This window comes from Zonotrichia albicollis, chromosome 3 (assembly GCF_047830755.1).
Source record: "Zonotrichia albicollis isolate bZonAlb1 chromosome 3, bZonAlb1.hap1, whole genome shotgun sequence".
Lineage (NCBI taxonomy): Eukaryota > Metazoa > Chordata > Aves > Passeriformes > Passerellidae > Zonotrichia > Zonotrichia albicollis.
In genome coordinates, this window is record NC_133821.1 from 64,458,975 (window position 1) to 64,474,624 (window position 15,650).

Genomic DNA, 15,650 nt, shown 5'->3' on the forward strand with positions numbered 1-15,650 from the left:
TTTATTTCTCCTTCAACTTACACAAGTAGTTTAAAGTACAATCCTCATTAATACTAGCCTTCTAAACTGCACACATAGAAGAAAGTAATTTAGGAATGTAAGAACTTCAATTGAAGGTCACACCTGTAGAAATGTCCTTCCTGTCCTTGGGATGCAACATGGAATGTTTTAAAGAAATCTCTGAAATAATTTTAGAGCAAGAAGTGAAGTGTTCCTTACTGGTCATACTTTCTACAGCAACACATCTATGAAAAAGCAAGACCCACATATAGTACTAAAGAAAAAAAATATTTCAAAGTTATGGCCAAACTTTGATTTCAGATAAATGGGTACAAATGTTCATGCATTGTGACCAAGATCATTATTTTGCCCTATTACAGCTATCAATCACTACAACAATCTGTAAAGAAGACTTTTGAAGAAATGTAAGAAATGTTTTGCTCACAGTGATATGAGCTGAATGCCCTTTTATTAGGTTGCACAAGAGAGGCAGAGGATGAAGAATATTTAGCACAGAAACAAGACAATAATAATTTCCATCCGTTTTTCCAAACGTTCTTGTGAAACCAACTGCCTTTATCCAAGTTGAACAGGAAATGCAGTTCTGGTACGTCACACTGTACAATAATAAGCTGCAGTTTCTGTATTTAACCTGTCTACACGACTCAAGGCAATTGTTTCCCCTGCAGCTTAGGGGATGACTTCAATGTTGCCTATTTTGAGCTATAGTGAAAAGGAGTCCAATATTCAATTCTTATTTTGTCCTTCTTAACTGTAACTATTTCACCCAAGACTGCCTTTTCTTTCCAAAATAATTTTCTCCAATTTTTGCTCTTTCTCTATTCCATCACAGTCATGCATTCCCTCAGACTTTTCCATTTCCACTCCACACATACTTCATTTCATTTTGTAGACCACTAAAAACCAATTTTGCCTCTCATCTATCTTCAAAAATAGCAACAGAACACAGGAGAGCAGTACATTCTAACCACCTAGCTGAAAATTCCTGAGTATATCTACAACAGAATTATGAAAAGAGCCAAGACTTTCCAAACTATCATTTCAGTCTCAAAGATACTCCCCTTTCTCTTTCTTCTAAACACAACCACATTTTTAGGATATGTGCAAAAGGAACAGAAGACAGGTACTTAGTGGTCCTTTGCAAAATATCTTCCTTTCAACTGTATATGTACAAGAGTGAGAATATATACACAATCTCATGAATTCAGAATGCCTCCCCAAATACAGCAGCTGTATTAAACCAAACAACCTATGTGCTGATGGTGTTAAAATATCCCCTTATGTATGCATCTCTTCCTGACATCACAGTATCTGAAAAAAACACTGTAAAGCCAGCTCTTTTAACACTTTGCTTAAGATGTATTTGTCACTGCTAGATCTTCTTTGGCAGCAGAATCTTGGCTGAGGTACAGCTCAGAGACACTGTACAATTCATTCTGCTGCCATCCATCTCACAAAAGAAAGCAGAACTTAGTGAGTCATGTTAACAGACATAAGTACATACAAGTGAATGTTATTACTGGTGGGAAACATTAACTTTGTGAGTCAGTTTCACATATTTCATCTACTTTCTTGTGAAAAGCATGATCTACTTTGGCAGGCATACAATGTGATTTATTTGGATTTCTAAGTAGCGATATTTACAGATTAATTAAAATGTTCAGAGACATCTTTCATGTCTTGGCAGAAAGTTTTCCCTTCTGCTCTACAAATATACTCTTAACATCTCAGTGGAATGTATTTTCACAAATATTCTCAGTTAATTTAATACTTATGGTCTGCATGTTTCCAGTAGTAAGAAAAATGCTGATACTTCTGAACAAAGTCTATGCAATCACTGAAGCTCAGAGAAGAGCTGGCCAATTACGCCTTTGTTAGCAGCTGCTAAATTACATTATACAAAAATGGAAAAAGCTGCACTGCATTCCTGTGGTCGTTTGACTCACCCTGGCTGGATGCCAGGTGCCCACCAAAGCTATTCTGTTACTCCCCTCCTCAGCTGGGCAGGGGAGACAAATAAAATGAAAGGCTTATGGGTCAAAATAAGGGCAGGGAGAGATAATTGAGCAGTTATGGGCAAAACAGGCTTAACTTGGGGAAATTAGTTTTATTTATCACAAATCAAAACAGAGTAGGACAATGAGCAAAACACCTTCCTCCACATCTCCTTTTTTCCCAGGCTTAACTTTACTCCCAATTTTCTCTTCCCCAGTGGTACAGGGGGATGAGAAATAGAGGCTGTGATCAGTTCATCACACATCGTTTCTGTAACTCCTTTCTCCTCATGGGGAGGACTCCTCACACTCTTCCCCTGCTCAAGCATGGAGACTCTCCCATGGAAGACAGTCCTACTTGAGCTTCTCCAGCATGACTCCATCCCATGGGCTGCAGTTGTTCACAAACTGCTCCAGAGTGGGCCCCTCACAGAAGGTGCGGACCTTCTGGAACAAACTGTCACAAATCTGGCCAGTAAACCTGCTCCAGCATGGGCTCCTCTCTGCATGGGTCCTTCCAGGACCCTGCTCCACAGTGTGCCTCCCAAAGGGTCACAGCCACCTTCAGGCATCTCCCTGCTCTGGCATGGGCTGCAGGTGGATTTCTGCCCCACCATGGACTCCATGGGCTGCAGGTGGATTTCTGCCCCACCATGGACCCCATGGGCTGCAGGTGGATCTCTGCCCCACCATGGATCTCCATGGGCAGCAGGTGGATTTCTGCCCCACCATGGACCCCATGGGCTGCAGGTGGGTCTCTGCCCCACCATGGATCTCCATGGAATGCAGGGGCACAGCTGCTTCCCCATGGTTGCACCAGGGGCTGCAGGGGAATCTGAGCTCAGGCACCTGGAGCACCTCCTGCCCCTCCTTCCTCGCTGGCCCCGGTGCCTGCAGAGCTCTTTCTCTCACATATTCTAACTCTGCCCTTCTCCAGCTTCAGCTGGGCAGTTTTTTTCCCTCTTCTTAAATCTGTTATCCCAGAGGCACTACCACTGCTGCTGATGGGTTCAGCCTTGTCCAGCAGCACTTCTGTCTTGGAGCCTGCTGGCATTGGCTCCATTGGACATAGGGGAAGCTGCTGGCAGCATTTCAGAGAAGCCACACCTGTAGCCTCTCCTGCTACCAAAACCTTGCTACACAAACCCAGCATAATTACTTTGTAGTGGTAATCTTTTACATAATCAACAGCTAAAGGGATGGAACTCACATGTAAGATGGAAAGTCTAAACCAGACTGTGACAAAAACTCGGGCTACATCTTGAATAGTGAGATAGCAGACATGTATCTTTGCTTTTTGAAACATGTTCAGAAGCAGAAAAGGTTTGCTTACCTTCACTTACCATTACAGCATGACCCTCTGACTTTTCACTGAATTTTAACAATCCCTTCCAAAGCAAGTCCTGTACCAGAACTTGTAATCTAATGCTAGAACAAGGCAGAGGTACAGTGACAAAGCTCAGAAAGGAAAAACCCTCACACTTTCAGAGCACTGAAGTTAAGCATATGTTGTTTGAGAAGAAATAAGGACATGAGAAACAGTAAGGCTGAGAATATTTCACACCCCATTTAAAATCATTCACCTTTTAACATGAAGACAAAAATTGGATACATTTGGTTCCCACCACATACAAAAACTACCCTTATATGTAGCTTGAAGAGATTGGTTTAAATAGCTACATTCCTTTATTACTACAACAGGATTCATTAGATTTCTATGAAGAAAAACAGACCCAAGTGCCAAGAAAAACTAATCACGAGTCCTCCGCTTTAAATTACATTAGCAAATTGATATAAATCTCCAGAGAAATGTCTAATTAACTCCACAAGAAACAAAACAAACAAAGTCCACATTCATTAAAAAAAAACTAGAAGGACCTACAGTTTTAAATTATGACACAAAAATTCTTCAGCTTGCACTTGCCTCTTCAGGTCAATTTCAAGTCATATTTCTCAAGCTGCAAAATGGTAAGCAGGGTATAAAACCACACAGTTATATCTACTGGCCTAAATACACCAGTGCTCACACCACTACTGCCTTTGGTAGACTCCTTGACCAGGCATCAAGTTACATGGAAAAGTCTTGTCATTTCTCCAAGTGAAAATTAGGGCTCATTGTACCAGCCCGGGAACAACGCGTACAGTGCTTTTTTATTTATGCATCTAAATCATCTGTGATTTTTAAGCACTGTGTAAGGCCCTATTATCTTCAAATCAATCACTGCAGTTCTCTTCTTAAAACATGTTATTTCCATTAACATTCCTGCAGGCAGTGTAATGACAAGTCCTTTGCTAAATCAAGATTGCCAAACTGTACCAAAATTTACATTGATGACAATAAACATTTCTCACTATACTAACTGAAGCCAGAGGTCGTCTTCTGCAAATCCTTATCCATATGAATGATTAAAGGCAATTAGGCATTACAGCAAGAACTGGCAATCTGCAGTACTGTACTCTCAGATGACCATGACAATCAGTGTCTAAACATGATCCTTAAAGAAGAGAAGAATTAAGAAATCATAGCTTGCCTTGGACAAATGTGGTAGGAGAAGAAGAATGGCAATTATCTTCAGGCAGCTAAGAATGTTAGACAAAACAAATTCAGAAAAAATCCATCCATCATTCAGTGACATGGTTTTGGCCCAAAATAGAAAAAGAAACAAATATTTTCCAGACTGTACATGACAAAGTGCAACTAGCTTTCACAATTTAAGGAATTAGACAACTTTAGCCACTTGTTGTCATTTAGAATTGTCTGGGCATTTTATAATCTCAGGCATACAGATGGTGACTTACCACATTTAAGCTGAAGCTCTCCTAAGCAGCCAAAAGCATCCACGAGCTTTTCATACTGTCCTTTAATTGCATCCTTTTCTTCTGGAGCTAAGGAGCAAAGAGAAAGGCAGGAAAATTAGTTATCCAGTCAAATTTTCAGATTGCTTTTATTCCTATTGCATAGGAACCAATGCTACCTAAGTTGATTTTTCTCAGTCAACAAGACTACAGTGCAAAGGTAGGTTTAAAATGCTGTAAAACTACAGAGATTAAAACATGGAGGGACAGAAATGCCCATCTCCACACACCACCCTAGAAGAAAAAAAGAGCGCTTCCTTTATTTTCAAATCAACCTGGTTGTTAGTAACAATTTTATTCTATGGTACAGATGCCACAGATAAGTCAGAATAAATAAAGAAATACATGAGCACATGTAAAATTTACACTGCTCTAAAATAAGAGCAAGAATAAATCAGTCTTGCCATAAGCTAAAATATAATATCTTGATGACAGTATATTGATATATCTTGATGTACAACAAGAGAGAGTTTATACTTCCAGACTCTCAGTCTAATTCCAGACAGAACTGGATTTTTAATGCAAGATAACATGATTTGATGTAGACACAACACCAGATGTTGATTTCAAGAGGAATTACACATATTTTAGTGAAGTAAGAATTAGTTAATTAAATAAATAAAGGGTCAGATGCTCGTGTTACATCTGTGCATTTCTGCAACAAGCAAATTCAATGGGCACATACTGAACATTTAGACATTAAGCCAGACCACAGATCAAACTTGCCACTGGCTACTTTAACATAAAACCAGCATACTTCCTGAATGAGTAAGTCTTCATTTTGTATATATTTCCCAATGAGGAGCAAGGTTAATCTCTCAAATGAGGAAAATAGACTGCAACCCTCAAATGTCCTTTTACTTCTTGAACTACAGATAAACAGCAACATAATACTTTCAGAGATTTGCTAATAATATGCAATCTTATGCTCCTAATTAACTCAGCAGTTAAAACCTGAAACCTCTGGGTATAAAAAGGACAAACTGAACTGCTTGCAATGGATGATAGAAGAGCAAAGAAAGAGACTTCTCTTTATAAATCTCAAGAGGCAAAGAGCTCAGTGAGAAACACAGAAAACAAATAAATATCCCATATATTGCTGACACTTTGAAGTGAAATGAAGGACAATTCCTCTTGCAAAATTCCTTAGCAGAGGCAACCCCCAAGAGTAATTAAAACATGTTTATCTCAATTTTTTGCATTTGTAACAAATAAAGAAGACTTGTTTAACTCTTTCTTAATTTTGTTTTTACTACCATAGTTTCACAATTTACTTACTCTACTTTCTTAGAACACTGAGTAAATCAGAGAAACTAGTAAAATGTTGATATCACACACACCAGTGAAGTAAAGCATAAGCAGCAGACAGAGGATAAAGTGATTTTTATTGGGTAACATAAACCTCTGGACAATAATGATTTAAATACTCAGTAATGGCACATTTTAAGGGCTGAGACTCAGCAAGCTCAGTTCTCAGGCACTTAAAAAAACCTCAATTTCACAAAACCAGTTTAGATAGACTATAACAACATTTCTATCTTTGAAAAAACCTCCCTGTCAAGGCTTTCTTATGTATTAAAAAAAGCAGGTTTAAAAAGGTGATGTTTCACTTTCCATGGCATCTTTACTAAGTATAAAAGAGCAGCAACAATAAACTGACAATTTTTTCTTAAATTTTTTCTTAAACCCTCCTTTAAAAGCTGTCTACACTAAAATAATTGTGCTACTTTAAAATAAAAAGGGAAAACCAAAACCAAAATTCTTGCTCCAAACATTCCAGCTTTAGGAAGAAATCTAAAACAAGGGAAACACCAAGAGATTCAGATCTGAGACAGATGCGGGAGGTCATAAAGCTGCAGGCCAGGCACAACCTGAAAGCATTTCAAGTCACTTCAAAAGCATGGCAATGCTCTTCAAAATAGAATTACAAGCTGGAAAGTTGGCTGTTAAAGTGTCTGGTAAGAGCACAATCCAAAAGAATGGAATTTATTGCAGTGTAGAATTAGGCAACACATAGCTCATTCCACTGCTGGCCAGAAGTACCTGCCACTGGCATGTATGGAACCCACTGGAGTTTCCCAGGTCAAGCCAGTGGCATCACACCCCCATCAGCTGCTGGCACAGGACTGCTCCAAACACGCAGCCAAAGAGCTGAGTTTTGGCAGTCCTGGCACAGGAACGCTGCCATTCTGGGCAGGACACTTGTCAGAGCCTGTGCCTGCACAGCAGCTGTGGGATCTCAGCACCTCAGGACTGAGGTGCCGAGTCACCGAGACCACCCTTGGGGGGGGGCTCGGGAGTCCTGGAATGTTGCCAGAAGTGTCTGGTGGCTGGACTTTGATCCTACACAGGAGACGACACCTGTATGAGGATAGGAGGATTTCACCGGGGTGAATGGTGAAGGGATTAGTTAGTTAGAGAGTGAAACACAGGGTTTAGGATTTCTGTACAGGGGGGTTTAGAGAAGTAAGATGGAGGAATTGGGGCGTGTCCTGTCCTTCTTCTTCTTCTCCTCCATCTTCTGTGGTGATGGTGGCACTTTGGGATTGGTCATTACTAAAAGTGCACTGGTCAATAAGGGTGAAAGGTATTGGGGAAAAATGATAAATATTGTACACGTAACTTTGGGTATAAAGATAGGTGACCGCCCCGGAGGGAGGGGAGTGTGCTCATGGCTGGCTGCTGAGCAGACCTCTGTCGGGCCGAGAGAAAATCTTTTAGATAAACAATTAATAAACACCGAGACCAAGAAAAGAACTGAAGCCTCTTCTGTTCCTTTGAAACGCGGGCTGCCCCAAGGTCACCCCGGGCCTTTCCAGGCCATCCAAACAGCCAAAAATCGGGCAAGCAGCACCAGCACGGCTGCCTGCAAGGAAGGAGCAGGAAAGGAAGACACCCAACAGACACAGCCACGCCTGTGGGTCATGCAGAGAGAAGCCAGAATGTCTTAGTGCCTCTGGACCACATCTGGGGGCATGGTGTGTGTAAATTCCCTTTGCTAAAGATACCAATGGAATTTGAAGCATCCTGTCCTGTTAAACTCCTCGGTGCTGCACAAAGCACATTATTGAAGAGGGCTTGAGCCAGGTTCATATCCTGTTATTAAAAAGAAGTATTTATAAATCTCAAAATCTCATTGAAATCTCAAATAACTGTCATCAAAACCTGAAAGATCTCCTAGGGCATTTGAGGAATGCTAGAACATGAGTCAGAATCAGAAAGACTGCGGCTACCCAGAGAAAAAAACTTATGTGCTACTTTGTTGGATGAAGAGTTAAAGGGAAATAATTCTATGAAACACTTGTAACCCTTGTAAAACAAGAGGCATGCAATAATTCAATGAAACCAAGCTACAATATAAGAAATTAAAAGTGACCTTTTCCATGCATAAAATATTTCAGAGCCAAAAAACCCCACACCATGAAAAGATATACAATTACATTATACCATATGGCCTGACCAAGTGTGACTTCTTGCTTGTAAAAGCTGCAATTTCAATTTGCCAGCTAGAAGGAACTGGCCAAACATATGCAGTTTCCTTCATTCAATCCCTGCTTAGGGCTGAACCCCCAGACTTCAGCAAGAATCAGCACAACTCTCAAGCACATGGATCCCAGAAAGGTCAGTGACTGGAGGAAGAGGGTAGAGAAAGGTACCAAAATTCCAAGTCCAACACTAAGGACAGACACAGTAATACCTGCAACTTCAAGACAAAAATGAAGGAAAAGTTCTTGAAAAAAAAAAAAAAAAAGAGTCTGAGACTGAGTTATAGATTCTGTTTCTCCCTTGTGATTTCTCAGCCCAATTCTGGAAATAGTCACCTGCTTGGCTGTAGGGTACTGCTATAAAAATGTAATATCAAGCATATTTCTAAGTACTTTAAGAAACATAGGATTGGTGGCATGAGATCGCTTTATTTGTGTCATTTAGCATTTGGGAGAAAGAGGTGTGAACTTGCCCCAGAAACAGGGAAAAACTATAATCAAACAGAAGTCTCATACCAAAACTCCCATCTATACATTACCATAAGCACCTTACCTAGAAATAAGTCCAATATCTGCTGTGATGTGAGTTTAGACGATTACCTCCAAATTGTGTTTTCAGTCATCTGCAGACACATTTAAACTATTTTGTTGTATTTTCAATATCTTTCACCTCTAAAATCTTCCTGATCACATTCTATCCAAGCTACACAGGCATTATGAAAGTCAGACTGTATTCAGAAACACCATACAGGCCAAGCAGTGCAGAGTTGGGAAGAAATCTGTGGTCAGAGCTACAGTTAAGAGAATCCAAATAGTTAAAACATTAAGCAATGTATTTACTAATTTTCTAGTAAGATACATTTCTGGTTGAAAACACAATGAACAAACCAGAAAATTGGCATCTTGGAAAGACCAGTTCCCTGGCTTTCTGTATTAGATTGAGAACAATCTGCTCCTAGTGAGAGATAATGTTTGCATACTTGGATGTGCATATATGAATATATTAATTCACAATCAAATAATAATGGATTAATGAAACCACCAAGTTTCTACTGGCCAGCTCCATGCTGTTGCAGGCAGTCACAAAAATAAAAGGGAAGTCCCTAAGTGATTTCTCTGAAGCTTGGCCATTATCTTTACATGGTTTCTGCCACAGATGACTCACATTTGCATAGAAACTTGCAGCAGTCACTACAGACATAACCACTACAAAGAATTCATCCATCACAACCACTACTTGTCTCCTAGCATAGAAAACAAGCCTTGTAATCAACACTCAACATTTACACAAACACATCTTCCCTCCTCTCTGCACCCAGTTTGCATTTTGACAATAGTGAAAGAATTGCAACACACACTTTTTCCTATCATCTAAAGCAGTGATGTTCAGCCTGAGAAACCACAGCTTGCAAGTGCCCAGTGCCAGCATAACCAAGGAAGACAGGACTTCTGCTCTGGAGACTGCTTCCACAAATGGAAAAGTTTGACCACCACTACACTACAGAAAACTTCCCAGAAGTTTGTGCTAGCTGTATGAATATTCAGGTGTAGGAGTAGAAATGAGCCATGGTGGAGGGCTCACTGTATTGGATAGAGTGCTTAGAAATGCATTCACAGTACTTACACAAGTATTGGTGCCTGATTTCCACACCCCACTCAGTGGCACAGTTGTTCACATAACCACAAAAGCAAAGCTAATTGTAAACAGTGAATGTACATAGAGCACAGAAACAGCTTTCTGTACAAAAGAAGGAAAAGATAAAGCACAGGTAAATAACTGCTACTTCCTGGTTTTGCAGGGCTTTACCCTGATTTCACTCTGCTGCATCAGAGAACCACACACACACCTGCAACTGAAGCAGCAGAGGAGGCACAGAGCTCCTCCCCAGAGTGCACACACACCTTAACTCTGGGTAAGTTTGTCTCTAGTAAAGGCTAACTTCCCAGGTCTGAGGGTAAAAGCCAGGAAAAACCTCAGACATATTTGCAAAAACACACACTGTATCAGCTTTGAACTTCTGTACTTTCCAGACATCATGGTCATTTAGGATTTAACTTAACAGGTGATGTAACATCCTTTATAAAACAGCTGCAGAATCAAAGAGCTTGCAAAAACCAAAAAATCTCTGCAGCCTTTGGCTCTGTCCTTGAGAAAACACATTATTATGCTGAAATTCAATAGCAGAGCACTCCTGTTGACAGCTTTTCACTGAAACTACCTGCCATAATAAAGTTAAATCACCATATTTTCAGCACTATAGCCTAAGTTTAGTTTAGCAATTGCCTTGAGAGCAGTCCAGAACTACCTTGTGCAGTTCACTTCATCTGCAAACCACTGAAAATGTAACGTGTTTGAACTAGGAATAGCATCTCTAACTATACTCCCTGTTGTATTAAGCAGAAATTTCTAAATCAATGACAATTTTTCTTTATCCTTCAAGACTCTAGGTTTCTTCTGCAGAATGTATTGATCTTCTAGTTCAGAGAATTCCTGGAAGAATTGTTTCAGGCTGTCACCCATCCTTCTGGAGATGACTGAAGCTTTAGGATTGCCAGCAGACAGGGGGGGAAAAAAGCCTCCAGCAAAATGTGTCATTCAATTCAAAACAGTGAATTTTACCCTCCACCCTACAGTGACATCATGAGAGAAGGAAAACAAACTCCTATCCTCAAAAATACTATTCAACTTACAGCAGAACAGAAAACTCTTCTGTTGATATCACATCACTATGCAGATTAAGGGGTTTAGGGATATGCAACTAGGTTTCCTGCAATGATTTTCGATTTCTTGATTTTTCCAAAAGTTTTTTAGTTTAGGTTTCCATTACGGGACAAGTACTCACTTTATAAATTGCTGACATTCAGGCAATTGGAGATCTTTACAATATTTTCCCACTGCTGGAAAGGATGCAAAGGATATCAAGGATATCAAGGATGCAAATATTTTTCAGGTATTAAATCTGTGTATACAGTAAGGAAATTATGAAACATAATCAATTTGTGACTAACACAGTCATCATTATCTTTATAAGATATCAAGAGAGGAAAAAGTATTAAATCATCCATCCACAAGACAGCATCAAATTTGCTAGCTTACATATTTGAAAGTGTTTATTTTAATGAGGAGTTTGCCAGCGGTCTATAGCCTTTATTGATTCTGCACAAGTGTGTGTTTTTTCAGATTTCTTTTTTTGTAACACCACTTCTAGGACAATCCTCATTCCCTTCTGCCACTGGAACTAGGTTAAATTCAACATTTAAATTTCTTCCAGTACAAAATTATTATAGAAGCAATTAAACTTTACACAAGTGCAGATGTCATGCTTGTTCAAGGGCAGAGATACTTGGTAACCATGGGAAAAAAAAAAAAAAACAATGACTAAAATTTCTTCTCAAGCCTTCACTGTCCATCTATGAATATTCCTCTCTACAGTTCTGTTTACATGAGGGTGCAAGGGCAAAACTACATAAACTGTTGTACAACTTAAGTGTTCCAGGTATACCAATCTGCTTTTATTTACTGTAGAGATTTGCATAAGGCACAGTTGCATAACTCCTTCTCACCACAGATATGCAATTTTTAATGAACTTTATTTTAGAAACAGAAAACAAGACAAAGAGGCCAAAACTAACACAACCCGAGGACTAGTATGTCTGAAACCACACATATACAAAGTTTATGTTAACCTCCCACTGCCAAGTTCTCTGGTTAGCAACAACCTAAAGGCAAGTCAAACAAAACAGAATTAATGTTGTTTCTGTTACCACCCTGCTGTGAAGCTTCCTCTTCACAATTCTTCTAAATTCACCAGCACAATACCTACTACTGGTTTTCCCTCCTTTTCTGGTCCTCTGCTGCATAAACAGAAGTTATCTAAACAGGCTCCACTGGACAAACTAGCTCTTCCCACAATACAGGAACCAACCCAGGAAGGAATAGAGGAATTAAATGAAATAAAATGACAAAGTTATTACCATGGGTGGGCTGAATGCCAACACAGACATGATTGCAGTAATCTCAAGGCATGACACTTGACTTCCAAAAGGTAAGGCAAACAGGCCCTTTACCCTATACAAATCACTACTTCAGAATTCCTCTAACACATTTTAAGAGAGACTGTATAAATTCTATATTCATAGAATCACAAAATCATTCAGATTAGAAAACATGTCCAAGATCATTGGGCTCAACCATTAAATTAGTACCACTGTGTTCATCATTTAAACCATGATTCCCAGCTTCCACATCCACGCACTTTTGGATCACTTCCAGGAACAGTAGTTCCCTCATAGCCTGTTTCTGTATACCTGACCATCCTTTCCATGAAGAAATTTCTCCTAATATCCAATCTGAACCTCCCCCTGGGGCAAGTAGAGGCTATGTCCTCTTGTCCTTTCACTTTTTAGCAGGGAGAAGAGGCCAACCCTCCCCTGGCTACACCCTCTTTTCAGCAGTTGTAAAGAGTGATAAGGTCTCCCCTGAGCCTCCTTTTCTCCAGGCTGAACAACCCCAGCTCCCTCAGCTGCTCCTCACAGGGCTTGTGCCACAGATCCTTCACTGCCTCCATTGTCCTTCTCTGCACACACTCCTATTTAGAGATAGACCAGGATGCCACTGGCCTCTTTGTTCACCTGGGCACACTGCTGGATCATGTTCAGATGGATGCTGAGCAGCACCACCAGGTAGGTCCTTTTCATCTGGGCAACTTCCCAGCCACTAAATCATTTCAGGCATAGCAATTCAAACAGGGGATGGCAACAGTGCGGGAGCAAAAACTACTCAGTGTTGATGATTCCTTTAATTAGAGAGATTTCAAGTCATTCCAACCACTGGTCATACAGGTGGCTCAGGGCTGTCTAAGTGAATACTGGACTCTCTCTTTTATTCGTGCACATTGGCGTTAGGAAGTGGAGCTGTTTTAGATTTTTATCAGAATAACAAAATACAGACCAAACCCCAGTAGTATTCAGTTTTAATGTCAACAGGTTTTTTTTTTTTTCAGGGAAAGTGAGTAAAGTTCTGCTCAGTACTAACTGACTTTTCACTGCCAGTTCACTGAAATCTGACACAAAACCCCCCTCTAGAAAAATGTAACACATTTATGTCCACTATCACCAAAGAATTTTGCAAGAAACGGAACCCCCAAAATATTGCACAAAATGAAACTCTAATAAAATATAATAAGCAAAACAAACAAAAATCCCTACAGTGTGGCAATAAGATCTTTTCCATGACTGGTCAAAATTTTCCCACTATCAGAACCATTCTTGAGAAAATCAGCTGCCCCTTGATGACTTTTCTGGCTTTCATCATTTTATTCTGCATGTCCTGCCAGAGTACATTGTGGAAGATTCAGCTTAGGGGACCCAGATCCTGAGGTGACATTGTGCAAATCACAATGTCCACACAGGTCTTACTACAAGCTACAGTTTGAGCTGCTTGAACACAGACTCCTACAATGCTGTGGACAACAGCATGATTGCAGGCACAGGTACTATGCAGAAAACAATTTAAAAACACAGCACAAGCATGTGTTCTCCTACATTGCTTTTTGCCCCTTGAATTCTCAGTCACCTAATTTTTGTGTGTCTGCCTCAACATTAGTGACATCAACATTGCATTTATTCAGGTCCAACAAGTACCAAAAGCACAAAGTGAGACAACCCTGAGAACATTTACGAGACTCCTCCAGAAAAGCCAGACACTCAAGTAACCAAATAGCGTTCAAACCACAAGGGCAACGCAGCAAGAAGCCAGGAGTTTTTTATGGGAGACAAATCTCAAGTCAATCATCCCAAAACACCTCTGTTGTGAGCTGGCTATCTTCAGTGGTGGTTAGCGCCTGATGTAGCTGAGTAGAAACTTCCTCAAGAGGCAGCGGACCTGATATCATTACCTGGGCCCTCCTCAGCAGCCAAGGCTGTAGGGCATAAGTCTTGCACACTAAAGGTGCCCTGTGCCGAGACCCCACCGCAGCCGGGTGGCCTCTCCTGCTCCTTCTACCCCGGCTGCTGGTGAGGAGGCTAAAGATGCCCAGAGCAGCGATGGAACGCGGATCGGGAGATGCTGGGCAGCCCTCCATGCACGGCACGTACCGGGGCTCACCCAAACGCGCCAGCAAAGGGCCAAGCCTGGAGGGCCGTGCTGGAGGCCTGGGTGCAAGTGAGGCGAGACGCTCCCCGCAGCCAGCATCCCACTGGAAGTGGCTCCGCTCCCCTTCCTCTCTCCATGCCATTGGAGCAAAGTGCCCCAATGCTCCTGGGCATCGCCTGCTGCCGTCGCACCCCACTGTCCCCTCACAGGCAGAGGTGGGCACGTACGGACACGCACGGGCCCCCAGGGCCGCCCCGCAGGCACTTACTGAGCGCCGCCACGGTGCCGGCCTCCAGCAACAGGCAGTCCTGGCGGCTGCGCGCCTCCAGCAGGGCGCTCGGCCCCGGCTCCTGCTTCCAGAGCAGCCGCAGCCCTTTACTCAGAGCCATGGGAGCCGCCGGCCGCGGGCAGGAGGGCGCAGGGGTCCCGCCGGAGACGGTGGCGCAGGAGCCGCACGACGCGGGCTGGGGGCCGCCGGCAGCCCCGCGGGAGCCTCCCCAGGAACTCGTCCCCGGTCCTGGCCGCTTGTCCCGGAGAGGCGGGCCAGGAGGGCGGCCGTGCCCCGCTGCCGCTCGCCGGTCACCTCAGCAGGCCCCCGAGTGCCTCCGCGGCCGGGGCGCCCAGCGCAGGGCGAAGGAAGCGGAGCGGCCCCGCGGGCGGACCCGCCGCTGCGGCCGCCTCCTCACGGAGCCCCGGCTGCGGCCGGCAGGGCGGGAGCGACCTTCCCCTTTGCTCTCCGCCTCTCTCTTCCCACCCACGGTAAACTTTCCAGAGTTGACTTTGTCCCTCTGGCTCCGCGGCTCCTCCTCCTCCGGCACAGGTAGGAGCCGCCGGCGGGGCGCTGCCCCCGCCCCGCCCGCGGGTGAGGGGAGGAGCGGCGGCCGCGCTGTGGGCCCGGCGGGGCGCTGTGGGGCCCGGCCCGGCCCGGCCCGGCCCGGCGCAGCTGTGCCCGGCCCTGCTCGCCCCGGCCCGGCCCCGCCGTGCCGCTCCCCACCCCCGCGGGTGGCGAAGGTCGCCGTCGAGCCGCCGGGAGCGCGGCCGGCCCAGCAGCGCCTTGAGGCGCCGGAGCTATTCCGCTGCTGCCCCGCTCCTTCCCGCTTCCTGCGGGAGCGGCCGCCCGGGATCCCGGGCGCTCCCCGCTGGCACTCGGGGCTGCTCTCCCACTGCGCGCTGTCCCGCGGTGTAAAGAGTTTCGGGCAA

General features: G+C 43.2%; 1 protein-coding gene across 4 annotated transcripts in view; it reads right to left on the bottom strand.

The window, feature by feature from the left end:
• SYNJ2 (synaptojanin 2) overlaps nucleotides 1-15,367 on the bottom strand; it is a 69,457-nt gene extending 54,090 nt beyond the window's left edge. For 2 of the 4 annotated variants that reach the window (XM_026795410.2, XM_074537677.1), the window contains exons 1-2: nucleotides 14,719-15,367; nucleotides 4,815-4,901 (exon numbers count right to left, since the gene is read on the bottom strand). In XM_026795410.2, coding sequence (XP_026651211.2) covers nucleotides 4,815-4,901; nucleotides 14,719-14,839 — 208 coding nt within the window. In that variant the 5' untranslated portion in view covers nucleotides 14,840-15,367. The remainder of the gene's footprint in view (nucleotides 1-4,814; nucleotides 4,902-14,718) is intronic. The other 2 variants (XM_005490239.4, XM_074537678.1) reach the window with 2 other exon arrangements.
• Nucleotides 15,368-15,650: the final 283 nt, after the last annotated feature.